The sequence below is a fragment of the Danio rerio genome, chromosome 1 (assembly GCF_049306965.1).
Source record: "Danio rerio strain Tuebingen ecotype United States chromosome 1, GRCz12tu, whole genome shotgun sequence".
Classification (NCBI taxonomy): domain Eukaryota; kingdom Metazoa; phylum Chordata; class Actinopteri; order Cypriniformes; family Danionidae; genus Danio; species Danio rerio.
Window position 1 is genome coordinate 15,160,622 of NC_133176.1, and position 14,439 is coordinate 15,175,060.

General features: G+C 41.2%; 1 protein-coding gene across 18 annotated transcripts in view; it reads right to left on the reverse strand.

Moving 5' to 3' along the window:
- The window catches only part of LOC137489979 (uncharacterized), a 656,302-nt gene that overhangs the window by 489,558 nt on the left and 152,305 nt on the right, over positions 1–14,439 (reverse strand). For 3 of the 18 annotated variants that reach the window (XM_073949402.1, XM_073949403.1, XM_073949401.1), the window contains 3 exons: positions 5,847–5,997; positions 4,487–4,546; positions 3,436–3,491 (listed from right to left, as the gene is read on the reverse strand). The exons of 10 other annotated variants lie outside the window; for them this stretch is intronic. In XM_073949402.1, the coding sequence (XP_073805503.1) occupies positions 3,436–3,491; positions 4,487–4,546; positions 5,847–5,954 (224 nt within the window). In that variant the 5' untranslated portion in view covers positions 5,955–5,997. Of the gene's footprint in view, positions 1–3,435; positions 3,492–4,486; positions 4,590–5,846; positions 5,998–6,088; positions 6,577–6,674; positions 7,637–13,156; positions 14,225–14,439 lie in introns of those variants that run through there. 5 more of the 18 variants (XR_012405494.1, XR_012405495.1, XM_073949400.1 and 2 more) reach the window with 3 other exon arrangements.

Below are 14,439 nucleotides of genomic sequence, written 5' to 3' on the forward strand. Positions count from 1 at the left end.
AACAGATCCCATTTTAAATTCATGGGGTGCAAGTAAGTGGGGGGTTATTTAGAGGTGTTTAATGTCTGTTTCACTTTCAATTCTGACATCCTGACTTCACCCATCACTTCGAAACCCAGTAGCCAGAGATGCAAAGAAGATAGAGAAAGAAAAGGAGACAGAGAGACTAAATCAAAGTCAAAAATCTCCTCCCACCTGTTATCACCCGTGTGGGTGGAGTACAAACACACACATGCACAAACACACACACACACACACACACACACACACACACACACACACACACACACAAGCACGAAGCTCACAGTCTCCAGGGTTGGAGCTTGTAATTCTGTTTAATCAAATGCCAAAAAACTCTGACTCAGAGAGAATGAGGAGGAGAGCGAGTGAATAGCAGGGGAGAGACAGACGGTTAATATTCCTGTGTTGCCCATAAGGCAGTAAACTGCATGTTCTGAGGTCAATGCACTGCACAGCAGGGAAATTTATAGTATATTTCCATTAGAAACATTTGTTGGAGATTAACCTACAGTGGTTATTTGCAAGCAATATATAGAATTTGTTGGCTGATGGTTACGTCTTTGCAACTGTCATAATGAAAAACATTTATTTATTGTTCAATAAATGGTATACAGTTTTTAAATATGGTTTGCACTAAGGTGCATGGTCTAACTGGGTTGTGCTTATTCTCTTAATGAGTTATGGGTGTGCTTTGAGCATAAAGTGCATTAAACCAGTCAGAGTCTCATTTCCATTCCCTTAAAGATTCAGTTTACTACAGTTTACTATGGCGGACTTTGTAAGTGGAAAACCTGAACGCTTCACTAGCAAGAAAACAGTTAAACAAACCATCTGCAGCGCGAGGATAAAGAATGAACCTCCTTCATTTGGCCTCTTTACTTTCTCTTTACTTCTTTCCTTTCGTGGATAAGGAAACAATGTTGTACTCAATCCACTAAAGACATCCATCAGTCTATATATTTAATTTTCTTTGTTAAGCGCAGAGAATTGTTTCAAAAATATTTCTAAATTAAAGTCTAATATCCAGCAAACTAATAAATCAACAATAACTATAGAGTGTGGTCAAAAAACTGAGTTATATCCAAACACACATCCTATTCCTATGCCCCATATGGTTTTGCAGATGTCTCCAAAACCAGGACTAAGTAGGAGAACAATTTTTTTATTTATTTTTTATTACAAACAAATATAAATAGGCATGTATAAATAATACTGCTAATAATAAAAACATTATACAAAAGCAAATTGTCATGACTAAACTGAAAGAGCCGTTAGAGATTAAGAAGACATGGAGGCAGTGTTTTTTTTTTTATGTAATAAATAATATTTTTGTAATATTTTAATCCTTTATTTTTTCATTTGTGAAGATATTTGTGTATTGCTGTACATCCTGTGTGTTTTAAGCAATGTGTAAGCGAGGCACACAACTAACGTGCTCTGTGCTGGACTGTAGACCAGCTTTCAGCTGCTCAATTGCACAGCCTATTTTTGTTAGAAATAGCAACACGCCAACAATGCGCTTTAACACATCTCCTTTCTAGACCGGAACACCCATAAGGCCAAAAAGTGGTCCAAATAAATCCACTATTTAAACAATGTGGTGCAAAACGAGAAAATTAGGCTTGCGCTGGTCTGAAAATAGGCTTGCGCCTTATTGCATCGGGTGTATGATAGAGTTTAATGATGCACTAATAAAACTAGCGGATAAGTTAAATGTTTCCTCAGTTGATTACTACAGTAAATAACAATATTGTTCACCAGTAAACAGGTTGAACTGTGGGTATAAAGTAAACAGACACCTGCACAAACATGTAAAAACAGGAATGGTTTCCTACATATGACCTACTATAATATACATTGAACACAAAACTATTAGCCCTCTTGTGAAATGTTTATGATTTTTCAAATTTTAAACATCCTAAGTGATGTTTAACAGCACAATGGCATTTTTAAAGTATGTCAAATATTCAAAGTATGTTTTCCTTCTGGAAAACTAAAATTGCTTTTTCTTTTTTTTTCTGATGGGCCACAGAACTGTTGTCCAATGACTTGACTAGTTAAGTTTAAATTGCACTTTTAGCTGAAAACTAGTATCTTCAAAATAAGTTATGCACTCTCATTGTAGCAAAGTATAATTAAATATGTTATTAGACGTTAGTTATTAAAACTATTATGGTAAAAAAAAAGTGTTTCTAAAAAATATTGTCTTCTTTAAAAACACAAGAAACATTTTAAAAAAATAATACAAATTACACATACTTTTGCCTCGGACTATAAAGTCTAAAGAATGTGCTTGTTAACAACAAACTCATCACATAAACCTGATTATGAAAGTTGTTGAACACAGTAAGCAAGAAAAGTTACTAATATCTTCTAAAATTCTGCTCCATCACAGTTGTTTCCTTCAGTGAGTCAGATAAAATGGCCTTTAACCGGCCCACCGCAAATCACTGTGGATAACAGTGTGTGCTAAATGACTAAATCCACAATGCAGACACTTATCAGCACAAATGCTATGGCTTCTTTTAGACAAGAGGTCTGACAGTGATCTCTGAGGCCCCCAGGCAGTGTCACTAGAGCCAAGAGCTGCTTTTGGCTATCATTAAAAGAGATAAATCATGAATATGTCAATTCACTGCTTATTAAGTAGTTTAAGGAGAATGAAAACATTTAAAGGAACCCATCTTCTTCATGGCCATTTAAGTTTTTCATTAAAAGGGACATATGAGGATTCAAATTATACAGTACTAGATGATCATTTGTGGTGCTTTGTGTTAACTTTATCATTGTTCATACTTAGGATTAGGGTTTGACTAAATTTTAAGCATATCTTAAATGTCATCTGTATTGTAGGAATGGTAAAACTATACAATAGCATTAAAAATGATTGAAAAATGTTGAAATCTGCGTTAACTAAGCTTATAGTTGTCTAATATGGTGTGTATATGTTGTGTTCATTTTGTGTTTGTCATGTAATTCCCATGTGTTTGTTCCATGTGCTTATGTTTACATCATGTGGTTCCTTTTGTTTAGTTTTTCCCGCCATTTTATCAATGTTAAGTTCAATTTGTTCAGTATGTATTCAGTTCAATCATGTCTTGTGTATTTATACCTCTGAGTTTGTTTTGTTCTGTCCGGTGTTCTTACATGTCCATGTCTTACCTGTGGTTGATGGTTTAGTTCCTGTTGTAAGTGCCTTTTGTAATTTGTATTTTTGTAAAGAAATATGTGTTTTTTGATAACTCCTGCGATCTGTGCAACATAGACTCATTCTGAAAACGTAGCCCTATATACGCTTCTGGAGATCGCAAATTCTGTAGCTGGAGTTATATATGGCTGCATTTTATCTTTAAAATGAATGCTATGGAGCGGTATGTTGCTGTTCCTTTTCTCGCTTACCAGCTGACAGCTTACCTCTGTGTGGACAGCTTTTCCACTGTTACCAGTAGTTCAACATGTACGTCGGCGGACTTGAAATGCAGAGCAGAGTTGACCACAACAACGAGGTTTGAGTCCAGTGAAGAACGGTTCCAGAAAGAAGGTAAGACAAAAAAAACAAACAAAACAAAATAAATAAACAAGTAAATAACACGGTGAGAATGTGGTAAGTTCTGAAAACATGGTAAAAAACAGGCCAAGGGTTTTTTTCCGGATTCTGGATTTTCAAAAACTGCAGTTAGGTTTAGGGAAGTGAATGGGCGCTGCTCAATCGTTGCTTTTTGAGATACTATTGGTCGGGTTTATGGAAGAGTGGGGGGATCGATCGGTTGTCCAATCAATCAGTCAGTTAGTCAACAGCAGCCTTCAGTGTTTTTATGTGAGAACAGTTGGCACAAATGAACAGTTTGAGATCTGAAAAAGCATACACAACAACCTCTGGCAAATTTGCAAAAACAAAACAAAAACTACAAAAAACAAAGCTCCTGGGATGTATTTGGCGCTCTCCAAAAATGTATATAGGGGTACATCTTTAGCATAAGCTTGAGTTGGATCTGTGTGTTTGTGGAGTGAGCGTTTGTGACAATAGTGAAGGGCTGTTGAATGCTTGATTCTGGCAGATAAACTATTTTTAGGGAAATTAAAAAGCAAAAATAGGAGCTAAAGTAGCTCCAGGTAGGTGAAAAAACTGACAAATGCCTTTGAAAAACAATATCTTTAGGTATTTATATCATAGTATGACCAGAATAATTGAATTTGGAGCGTTGAATTATTAGAAAATACTAGACATCCCCTTCATCTTTTTAATTTTATTTTTATTTTTTTACAATTTAATACCATGGTAACTACAAACTCATTTCTGGTTACAAAATGTGCTAAGAATATTTTCAACACAGGCTCATTGTGAAAACGTGTGAAAACATTTTTGGATAGTGCGAAGTATGTAGCCAGAGCTACATATGTCTGCATTTATCTTTAAAACGAACGCCGACGGCTTTTATTTTTATGCTACTAGCTTACTGCTTACCTCTGTGTGGACGGCTTTTCTGCTGTTACTAGTTTGCCCAGTAGCTAGCCATGTCGCGAACTTTAGACACAAAGCGGAGTTGACCGGAACAACCGTGAAGAGTCTGGTAAAGAACGGTTCCAGAAAACAGATAAAACAAAGGCAAAAAAATACATGTAAATTAAATTCATGTTTACTTATATAGCGTGTTTACAATGTAGATTGTTTCAATCAAGTAAATAACAGGGTGAGAACATGGTCAGATCTGAAACAAGGTTAGGAGAGTCAGGAGAGGGCTTTTCCTTTTCTGGATTGCTTTTGAAAACACTATCGGTTGGGTTTAGGGAAGGAGGCAGGTGGGTCGGTCAATCAGTCAATCAGCCGACAGTAGCCTATGGCCTCTTACATAAGAACAGCAGGCACGAATGGCACTCGCGAGAGAAATTTGAGATCTCAAAAAGCGTATACACAGCAGCCTCTGGTGGATTTGCAAAAACAAAAACTGCGAAAAAAAATAAAAAAATACTGTACCTCCTGGGACGTATTTTGTGATCTCCAGAAATGTATACAGGGATGAGTATCAATAAAGAGACTATGTTGAATATTTTTGATGATACTCACATAAACTAGAATAATACGTTTTAAACATTTAAGTGACCTGAACATCATTTGTAAACATAATTTCCCAAATAAGAAAGTTTTTGAAACGTATTTAAAACTACTTAAATTATCTCCAGAAATATAAACAGGAAATTCTTCAAAACTATTTGTATTTTTTAAGTACTGTTTTTAAAACATTAGTATGTTTCTGAAATCCTTTAGTCAAAGTTGTTTGTATCAGAATGAACATTTAAAAGTAAATCCCATATGTTTGCAGAATCATAAAATGGATTGTTTGCATGTCGTAGAAAAAAAAAATATGTTCAACGTTCAAAAAACTTCTAGAAATAACATTTTCAAAACACAATAGAAATGTTATCAAAACATTCTTAGCACGTTTTTGTTAGTCGTGTATGCCCCACCCTTAGCGAGTTTGCCCTCAATTTGAAAGTTTTAGTTTATTAAAAGAGTTTACGTTATATTATGTAGTTATACGCTGACTAAGCGGGAAAATTTGATTTGCAATCTGTTTAAGACTTTGGCTGAGATGGAGCTGAACCTTCCATTTTGTGCCAAGTGATGGATGATACGTTTACGGCAGAAAACATGAGGATTGATAGAAACCCTTTTGTAATGTAAATACAGAAATCTTCAAGCTGCAGGATCAAATGGATTCATTTTATTAATCTCATTTTCCCTGATTTCCTTCGGACCCCCTTCCTTCAAATAAAAAAGTCTGCTAATGCAAATGTCACAACCAGCTGCCAAAAGCTTTGCAAACCTGCGTTCCAGATTCTTTCATCTCATCTTCCCTTCGCTTGCTTCTTTTCAGTTGGCTTCTCATCTCATCTCTGTTTTTTGGCTGCTGTTTAATAAACCTCTGATTCATTCTGCAAACTCTCCGCCGGCCCCAAAACACCTGCAGCACAGGCCTTCCACAGCAATAAAAAAAACCCGAAAGAGAGACAGTAAGAGGCAGAGAAAAAAGAGAGCACAGATACAAATACCACTTAACATAATTACCACCGTCTGTGGGAATTCAAATCCGTGGCCGGAGCCAAATTCTGCAGATCTAAGAGAGGTTTCGCGTTTGAAAAGAATACGTTCAGTGTGTCCAAACTACCGTTTCCCTCAGGGCTCCTAGAGGAACAGAGTGAGACACATCTACGCACAAAATAAGATGTTTCAAATGAGTTTCGCTCCCCTTTGTGGCATCCAGTGTTTTGTTGGCCTGCACCGAGAGGCTCTTGAGAGCGTATAAATGTAACCAGTCTGTTTCTGTGGTGGTTTGAGACCACGGATGCATGTTTGGCAGTTGAGCACTCTAATTTTGAGCCTAAAAGCAGCAGTGCTTTCAGGCAGCAGAAGAGCATATTATCCAGTATCTAAGGGCTCTCCTCTACCTCCACACACACACATTCGGCGCAGAGCAGACAGTGTGGTTAACTGATGATAGACTTCAGCTCCTCAGCCTCAAATCCATATGTAGGGCCACAGCCGGTCAGCCAAGGCTGAAATTGCAATTAAACAGTAAATTGCTACTAGGATTGCTGTGGTTTGAGAAAGGTTTCAGCTTTACTGTAACTTGGAAAGAAAACTTTGAATTCACCTTCAAATGTGACCTGTGGGACAATCTGGAGGGAACTTGAGTCCACATTTTTAGAGTTAACGCAGAAGGTGTACTGGCTCAAGATACACCATTTGTCAATGAACAAGAAAGCACAAAAGCCTACTTGTAAAATGAAAAGAGTAAAAGGGGGAAAGCTGCAGTGAGAAATACTGTTTCTCTTTGAAAAAACATATTGTGGTTGAATTATTCAAAGGAATAAGGTACAAACAGTCACCTCAGAGGCACTGTAATATAACAGATGATAAAATGTATTTGTACAACTAATTTGCATGCATAATGTTCAGAAATTGTTAAGACAAATACATTTATTTATACTAGCAAGCGAATGTGTATACGAAATGACACTTAAAGTGTCTTAAACATATCTCATCTGAAATAGATTTATGTAACAAGTGGCTTTAAGTGGAGAAAGATTTGTATTGATTACATCAATTGCAAGTTGAAAAGTAATGAGAATTTGTAAGCAAGGAAGCAAACAACTAGCTAAATAACAAAATGAATTTTTTTTACACTGCAAAAAATGCTTGTCTTGCTTAGATTTTTTGTCTTGTTTCTAGTCTAAGTATTTAAAATTTCTTATATCAAGAAGGATTTTCTAGACAAGCAAAACATATCGTCTTGTTTTGAGAAATAATATGCCAATATTAAGTGAGTTTTTCCTTAAAACAAGAAAAATAATCTGCCAATGGCGTAAGCAAATTAATCTTGTTTTTTCTTTCGATGTAAGATTATTTTGCTTACCCTACTGGCAGATTATTTTACTTGTTTTAAGGAAAAACACTTAATATTAGCATATTATTTCTCAACACAAGAAAATATGTTTTGGTTGTCTGGAAAATTCTTCTTGATTTAGGAATTTTTAGATATTTGGACTAGAAACAAGACAAAAAATCTAAGTAAGAAAAGCATTTTTTGCAGTGTAAGTCATAAGTCATGGGGACCTTGTCACGGTTGTGGATCTATCTGCTCTTCTATGATGTGTCTGCGTGGTGTGAATTGTTTATTTGGGTTTGCGGGGTGTGTGCGCTTGTCTCTGTGTTTGTGTGAGAGTCGCGTGGCTGTCAGTGTTGTTGTGTTCATGTCATCAGCTGGGCGGTCACATGATCATGGTCATCGGTCGCCTAGCACCGCTCAACTGATTATTGCGCTCCAGGTGTAGCGCATTACTGTGGCTATAAATGTTCAGCGTTCCTGTCTCACCTTGTCAGTTCGTTATCCTCACTTGTCTCTGTGTCTTTGTCAGGCTCTCCTCGTTGAGTTCGCTGGTTGAAGTTTTCTCCGATGAACTTTAGATTCGCTCTGTTGACGGAGATTGAAGTTCTCCCCGATGAACTGTTGATTCGCTCTGTTGACGGAGATTGAGATCTCCCCGATGAACATTGTTCGCCCTGCAGACGGAGAACTATTTACCCCTTCATCTTCTTCTTGTGAACACCTGACTTCCAGCCAGCCAGCTTCTCTTTGCTCTGTGTCCCTCCTTGTTTAATAAATATTGTAGCTTGCATTTGGGTCTCCACGTCTTCTTTGAACAGTGTGACAGAACGAACTGACCAATATGGACCCAGCAAGCACTTCGGAGATCCAAGAGTTTTTGTCCCGCAGCGCCGCTCGCTTAGATCATCAGGATCAGCAAATGCAAGTCACCGGCCAAGCCATTCAAGCTCTGGTGAATCAAGTCTCCGAGCTCACCACCCAAGTTCAACGTCTCAGCTCGGGTCTCGCCGCCGGATCCGCTCTGCCGCCTCCTCCCGTTGATCCACCAACCAGTCCAGTTGTCAGTCAAAGCCGCTCCAGTGAACCACGATTACCTCCGCCGCAGAGTTACGCGGGCGAACCCCATCTATGCCGAGCCTTCCTAGCTAAATGCTCACTGTACATCGCTCTCCAGCCTTCTTCTTTTCCCAGCGAGCAGAGCAAGGTGGCATTTTTGATTAATCTGCTCACAGGTAAGGCGGCTTTATGGGGAACTACGGTATGGGAGAACAAGAGCCCTTGTTGTAACACTTTCAAAGCATTTTCGGACGAACTCAAGGTGGTTTTCGATCAAGCAGCTTCAGGCAGAGAGGCGTCCAGAAAGCTGGCAGAGCTCCGTCAGGGAGATCAGAGCGTCGCGGACTACTCCATCGAGTTTCGCACGCTGGCGGCAGAGTGTGGCTGGAACAGCGAGGCGCAATGGGACATGTTTTTTCACGGTCTAGCGGAGCACATTAAAGATGAGATCTACGCGTTGGAGTTGCCCAAAACGCTTGAGGGGCTCATCAATCTGGCGGTAAGAGTGGACAATCGTCTTCAACGTCGGGGACATTACAAGGAGTCCCGCCTTCAGCGTCTGGCTTCGCAGCCCTGTGTTCAAGAGGTAACGCCCACTGAGCCGGAGCCCGAACCCATGCAGATGGGAAGATTTCGTCTGTCTTCGGAGGAGAAACGTCGTCGACGTGCTGGGGGGTTGTGTATGTACTGTGGAGTTGGGGGTCATTTTGTGGCTTTATGTCCAGCCAAGAGTAATAAGCCATCTATGGGTAAGAGTTTATTGGTGGGTGAAATTATGCCTAGAAGAAACTCTCCTAATATGACTTCCTTATCCATCAAACTGTGTTTTAATTCCATTTCTCACACATGCCACGCCCTCATCGATTCAGGAGCCGAGGGGAACTTTATTGATGCTAAATTAGCTAACAGTCTGAACATCCCTGTTTCTCCTCTTTCTTCACCTATAGCGGTGCATGCTCTTAGTGGACTGTCCCTTCCTACCATCACACACATTACTGCTCCCATAAAACTCATTACTTCGGGGAATCACACAGAACTTATTACATTTTTTCTCACAGACACCATTGATACTTCTGTCATTCTGGGACATCCATAGTTAGTGTTACATAAACCTCACATTAATTGGGGGCATAATGCAGTCTTTTCTTGGAGTGAGAGCTGTCATGAATCTTGTTTATTGTCTGCTTGTTCTAGTGTTCCTTGTTCTGTGTTTCAGGAGGAGCAGGTGGATCTATCAAACGTGCCCCGTGAGTACCATGACCTGAAGAGAGTGTTCAGTAAGTCTCGGGCTGCTTCTCTACCTCCTCACCGTCCCTATGACTGTGCTATAGACTTATTGCCAGGTACGTCTCCGCCTAAAGGCAAGTTGTATTCGCTGTCTGTTCCAGAGAGGGAGGCTATGGAGAAATATATTTCTGATTCTCTAGCAGCCAAGATCATCCGCCCGTCTTCTTCACCGGCGGGGGCGGGATTTTTTTTTGTGAAAAAGAAGGATGGTTCTCTTCGTCCATGCATTGACTATCGAGGGCTGAACAGTATCACGGTTAAGAATACGTATCCTTTGCCGTTGATGTCTTCAGCCTTCGAGCGCCTGCAGGGGGCGAACTTTTTCACAAAATTAGATCTCCGCAATGCTTATCATTTGGTTCGCATAAGACCCGGGGATGAGTGGAAGACCGCGTTTAACACCCCTAGAGGGCATTTTGAGTACTGCGTTCTGCCCTTCGGCCTTTCTAACGCTCCGGCGGTTTTCCAGGCACTCGTCAATGATGTGTTGAGAGATATGATAGATCAGTTTATCTATGTCTACCTGGATGACATTCTGATTTTTTCTCACTCTCTCCAGGAACACGTTCAGCACGTCAGGCGAGTGTTGCAGAGGCTGTTAGAGAATGGGCTTTATGTCAAGGCGGAGAAATGCGTTTTTCATGCACAGTCGGTTCAGTTTTTGGGGCATATCGTGTCGGTCGAGGGGATGCGCATGGATCCTGAGAAGATTCAGGCTGTGGTAAATTGGCCAACTCCAGATTCCCGTAAGGCCCTGCAGAGGTTCCTGGGCTTTGCCAATTTTTACCGGCGGTTTATTCGCAATTTCAGCCAGCTCGCCGCACCTCTGACTAATTTGACCTCCTCCAAAACACCGTTCAGGTGGTCTAACGCAGCCGAAGCTGCATTTTCCAAACTGAAGGGTTGCTTTGTTTCAGCCCCGATTCTCATAGCCCCTGATCCTTCTCGGCAGTTTGTGGTGGAGGTCGATGCGTCCGAGGTCGGGGTCGGAGCCATCCTGTCCCAGCGCTCTGCCTTGGACGGCAAGATTCATCCCTGCGCGTATTTCTCACATCGTTTATCTGCTGCTGAAAGAAATTACGACATTGGTAATCGAGAGTTGCTGGCCGTCAAGCTTGCGTTGGAGGAGTGGCGACATTGGTTAGAAGGTTCTGGGGTGCCTTTTATCGTTTGGACCGATCATAAAAATCTTGAGTACATCAAATCTGCCAAAAGACTAAACTCTAGGCAGGCTCGGTGGGCATTATTTTTCGGACGATTTAATTTTTCAATATCGTACAGACCAGGTTCTAAGAACATCAAACCTGATGCGTTATCTCGTCTTTTTGATCGCTCGGATCGTACGTCATCTCCAGATCCGGTGCTTCCGCAGAGGGTTTTTGTGGCGAATATTTCTTGGGAGATCGAATCACGGGTTCGCACAGCCCTGGATGGGGTAACGCCCCCGATCGGATGCCCGCCGAGTCGATTATTTGTGCCAGAGGATCTACGGTCCGACGTTATCCGGTGGGGTCATTCCTCCAAAGTAGCCTGTCATCCGGGGGTGAGTCGCACATTATTCGTTATTAAACAAAGATTCTGGTGGCCAGTAATGGCTCGTGATGTGCGCGATTTTGTTTTGGCTTGCTCTGTCTGTGCCGCTTCTAAGTCTTCCAATCGCCCACCTGCTGGACTCCTTCAACCGCTGTCAGTGCCTTCGAGACCCTGGTCACACATCTCGCTAGATTTTGTTACGGGTCTTCCATCCTCTAACGGCAACACGGTGGTTTTAACCGTGGTGGACAGGTTCTCGAAGGCTGCTCATTTTGTCCCTCTGCCCAAATTACCTTCAGCCAGAGAGACAGCGGTTACTGTCATTGATCACGTCTTTCGCATTCATGGCCTCCCGACAGACGTGGTTTCTGACAGGGGGCCTCAGTTTGTCTCTAAATTCTGGAGAGAATTCTGTCGTTTATTGGGGGCTACTGTTAGTCTTTCTTCTGGTTTCCATCCCCAGAGTAACGGTCAGACCGAGAGAGCCAATCAGGATCTTGAGCGCACATTGCGATGTTTGGTCTCGCAGAATCCATCCTCTTGGAGTCAGCAGCTTTCGTGGGTGGAGTACGCACATAATTCGTTACCAGTGTCGGCTACGGGCCTCTCTCCGTTTCAGTGTAGTCTAGGTTACCAGCCACCAGTTTTTCCCAGTCTGGAATCCGAAGTCGCGGTCCCCTCCGTTCACGCCTTTGTCCAGAGGTGCCGCCGCACCTGGAACAGGGCCAGACAGACCCTCCTCCAGGTGGGGGAGCGCACTAAGGCTAAAGCCGATCGCCACCGGTCTAAGCCTCCCGTTTACGTTGTCGGTCAAAAAGTGTGGCTTTCATCTAAAAACATTCCTCTCCGCACCGTTTGTAATAAGTTAGCTCCTAAATTTATTGGCCCTTTTACTGTCACTAAAATCATTAATCCTGTGGCAGTCCGCCTCAAATTACCTCCAGCGTACAGGAGAATTCATCCCGTGTTTCATGTATCTAAAGTAAAGCCCGTTTTTCATACGGCAATTAATCCACATGCACCAGTTCCCCCCCCGCCGCGTCTCGTAGATGGGGAGACTGCTTATTCGGTTAAGCGCATTCTGGACTCTAGACGGAGGGGACGAGGATTTCAGTACTTGGTGGACTGGGAAGGTTACGGTCCTGAGGAGAGAAGTTGGGTTCCGGCTGGGGACATACTGGATCACTCTCTTATCGATGATTACAATCGCCAGGTAGGCTCGTCTGGGGACGCCAGGAGGCGTCCCTAGGGGAGAGGGTAATGTCACGGTTGTGGATCTATCTGCTCTTCTATGATGTGTCTGCGTGGTGTGAATTGTTTATTTGGGTTTGCGGGGTGTGTGCGCTTGTCTCTGTGTTTGTGTGAGAGTCGCGTGGCTGTCAGTGTTGTTGTGTTCATGTCATCAGCTGGGCGGTCACATGATCATGGTCATCGGTCGCCTAGCACCGCTCAGCTGATTATTGCGCTCCAGGTGTAGCGCATTACTGTGGCTATAAATGTTCAGCGTTCCTGTCTCACCTTGTCAGTTCGTTATCCTCACTTGTCTCTGTGTCTTTGTCAGGCTCTCCTCGTTGAGTTCGCTGGTTGTTCGCTGGTTGAAGTTTTCTCCGATGAACTTTAGATTAGCTCTGTTGACGGAGATTTAAGTTCTCCCCGATGAACTGTTGATTCGCTCTGTTGACGGAGATTGAGATCTCCCCGATGAACATTGTTCGCCCTGCAGACGGAGAACTATTTACCCCTTCATCTTCTTCTTGTGAACACCTGACTTCCAGCCAGCCAGCTTCTCTTTGCTCTGTGTCCCTCCTTGTTTAATAAATATTGTAGCTTGCATTTGGGTCTCCACGTCTTCTTTGAACAGTGTGACAGACCTATCATACACCATGGTGCAATAAGGCGCAAGATGTGTTTGGTGCGATTTGTTATTTTCAGACCAGCGCAGCTCTAATTTTCACGTTTTGCGCCATGTTATTTAAATACCAAATCCATTTGCACCACTTTGTGGACTCATGGGTGTGCTGGTAAAATGGAGGTGTGTTAAGACACATTGTTGGCACCTTGCTATTTTTAGGAACTGAAATACACTGTGCCATTAACCACCTAAAAGCTGGTCTGGCAGAGCGCGTTAGTTGAGCGACTACTGCACATTGCAACACATCACTTAATACGCAGGATGTGTTGGTTTAAAATGGGTTTAAAAAGGATTAAAATGTTACAAAAATGTTGTATATAAATATAAAAACAATACCTCCATGCCTCATTCTGGGGGACTTTTTTCAGTTTATTTATGACTATTTGAATAATGTTGTTATTAGCAGTGTTATTTAGTATATGCATATTTATATTTGTTTTAATAAAAACCAGTTTAGATCTGTCCACCTGTCGAGTTTTGGAGACATATGCATCACCATATGGGGCATAAGAATAGGACATGTGTTTGGATAGAACTCAGTTTTTTGACCACACTTCGTTATTAATGTTCATCTATTCATTTGATGGAAATTAGAACTGAATTTAGATTTGAAACAAATCTTTGTGCTTAACAAAAGAAATTAAATATGTAGGCTAATGGATCTGTTCAGTGGAGTGCATACAACACCATTTCCTTATCCACGAAAGTACAGGAGTAAAGTAAAGAGAAAGAGGCCAAATGGAGGAGGCTTGTTCTTTATTCTCCTGCTGCAGATGGTTTGTTGAACTGTTTTCTCGAGGCCTACATTTTTTCCACTTACAAAGTCTACCATGTAAATAGCAAATGTGCCATGACGGAGCGCAGAGTGTACAGTGTGGATTCCGACACACACTTAATGCTTTTGAGCCATGTGTTTTAAACTTTGCGTCTAGATCATTTAAACAGAGGCCAATATGTTCAATCACATTCTAAACATTGTTGTTTCATGCTTAAACCCCCTTTTTTGTCTTTAAACCATGCATGTGTTACTGGAAATACTGACTATTTACTTTATCTTAAAAAAATTAACAAGTGATATATTGTATGGGTTGGTGTTGTATATTACAGTACAAAAACCTTGTAATAAACTGTCAGTGCATGTTCTGTTATTTTCCAGACTTATTTCTCTATATGTTATTTCTTAAAAATTATATTAGTCCAACTAAAATGTCAATGAAACCCACCTCTTCAAAACTGTAGATT